The sequence below is a fragment of the Octopus bimaculoides genome, chromosome 24 (assembly GCF_001194135.2).
Source record: "Octopus bimaculoides isolate UCB-OBI-ISO-001 chromosome 24, ASM119413v2, whole genome shotgun sequence".
Taxonomy (NCBI): domain Eukaryota; kingdom Metazoa; phylum Mollusca; class Cephalopoda; order Octopoda; family Octopodidae; genus Octopus; species Octopus bimaculoides.
Window position 1 is genome coordinate 9,004,755 of NC_069004.1, and position 1,340 is coordinate 9,006,094.

The 1,340-nt window shown below is 33.6% G+C and overlaps 1 protein-coding gene across 5 annotated transcripts in view; it reads left to right on the top strand.

Moving 5' to 3' along the window:
* The window catches only part of LOC106880251 (uncharacterized), a 65,980-nt gene that overhangs the window by 28,830 nt on the left and 35,810 nt on the right, over positions 1 to 1,340 (top strand). For all 5 annotated transcript variants that reach the window (XM_052976309.1, XM_052976312.1, XM_052976310.1 and 2 more), the window contains 2 exons: positions 268 to 335; positions 1,148 to 1,239. In XM_052976309.1, coding sequence (XP_052832269.1) covers positions 312 to 335; positions 1,148 to 1,239 — 116 coding nt within the window. In that variant the 5' untranslated portion in view covers positions 268 to 311. The remainder of the gene's footprint in view (positions 1 to 267; positions 336 to 1,147; positions 1,240 to 1,340) is intronic.

Sequence of the window (1,340 nt, forward strand, 5' to 3'; positions counted from 1 at the left end):
GTGTGTGTGTGTGTGTGTGTGTGTGTGTGTGTGTGTGTGTGTGTGTGTGTGTGTGTGTGCACAATGTGCTTTTCGACAACACAATATTTATAACAAAGAGAAATACAACAAAGAGAAAGTTCACTTGTCCAAATCAATCACTCAAAAGAATTAAATTTGGAGACTCAACCTTTCGAAATGTAGTGTTCCTGTTGTTACTATTCGAACGTGGCCGAATTTTCATACATTTAAGTCGTGATTATGTCTGTCTTTCCTTGTCTATTGCAGAACTTGCACTTTTCACTGGTCTCCTTTCTGATTGCCATTAAGAAATGCTTCTTGTCAAACTTTTTTGCGTAAGTATAACTTTTCGTTTGACTTCATTTCTTGTGAGTTTCCCCTATATATCTTGCTATTGTTCTTCTACTTGTGTACATGCACGATTGTGTGTGTATGTAACTTTGAGTCTGTCCCACCATCACCACCACTGCTTGGCATCTTGTGTTGGTTTGTTTACATCTTCATAACGTTTCGGTTTAGCAAAAGGGTTCGATGACGTCAGTGTCAAACTGAAAACAAATGCTAGGGTCGATATGTTCGAGTAGTCTTGCTACGGAGACGAATAAAGTGAGACACTGTTAGTTGAATTAGAAAGAGTTTTTTAATTTGGAATATGGTAATTACCCCATATTTTTCCTACTATAAACTTTAATTAATTATAATAAATGATTAAAGATGTTAAAAGTCTTTGTGTGCTTTTCAAGAGCTAAATTTTTGTTTCAACGCTGCAATTGTTTTAGCTTCAGCACAGTCTCAGGTCAAAACACTTGTAAGACAAGAGCAACTCCAAAATTTGATTTTCAATTTTATTAAAACTTCTTTCGGGATTGTATTTGACAATTAAATGATTTGTTATGACACATTGTGTTGAAACTACAGTAGCAGTAATGATATAAGGGCCAGTAAGAACAAGTGTATTGAAATAGTTATATATATATATAGAGAGAGAGAGAGAAAATAAACAACACGTTGAGACTAGATATTTTACACATATGTAGATATATCTAATATCTATCTATCTATCTATTATTATTATTATTATTATTATTATTATTATTATTATTATTATTATTATTATTATTATTATTATTATTATTCTCGTTACCAGTTGCTATTAGCAGCCTCTTGCTGTCATTCAACTCCATCAGCAAATTCTAGTTTGCAAAATGTATTCAAATTATCGGATGATGTAGGACCTTTGTAAGTATTCTATCTCCCTATCTTCCTCTCTCTCTCTCTCTCTCTCTCTCTCTCTCTCTCTCTCTCTCTCTCTCTCTCTCTCTCTCTCTCTCTCTCTCTCT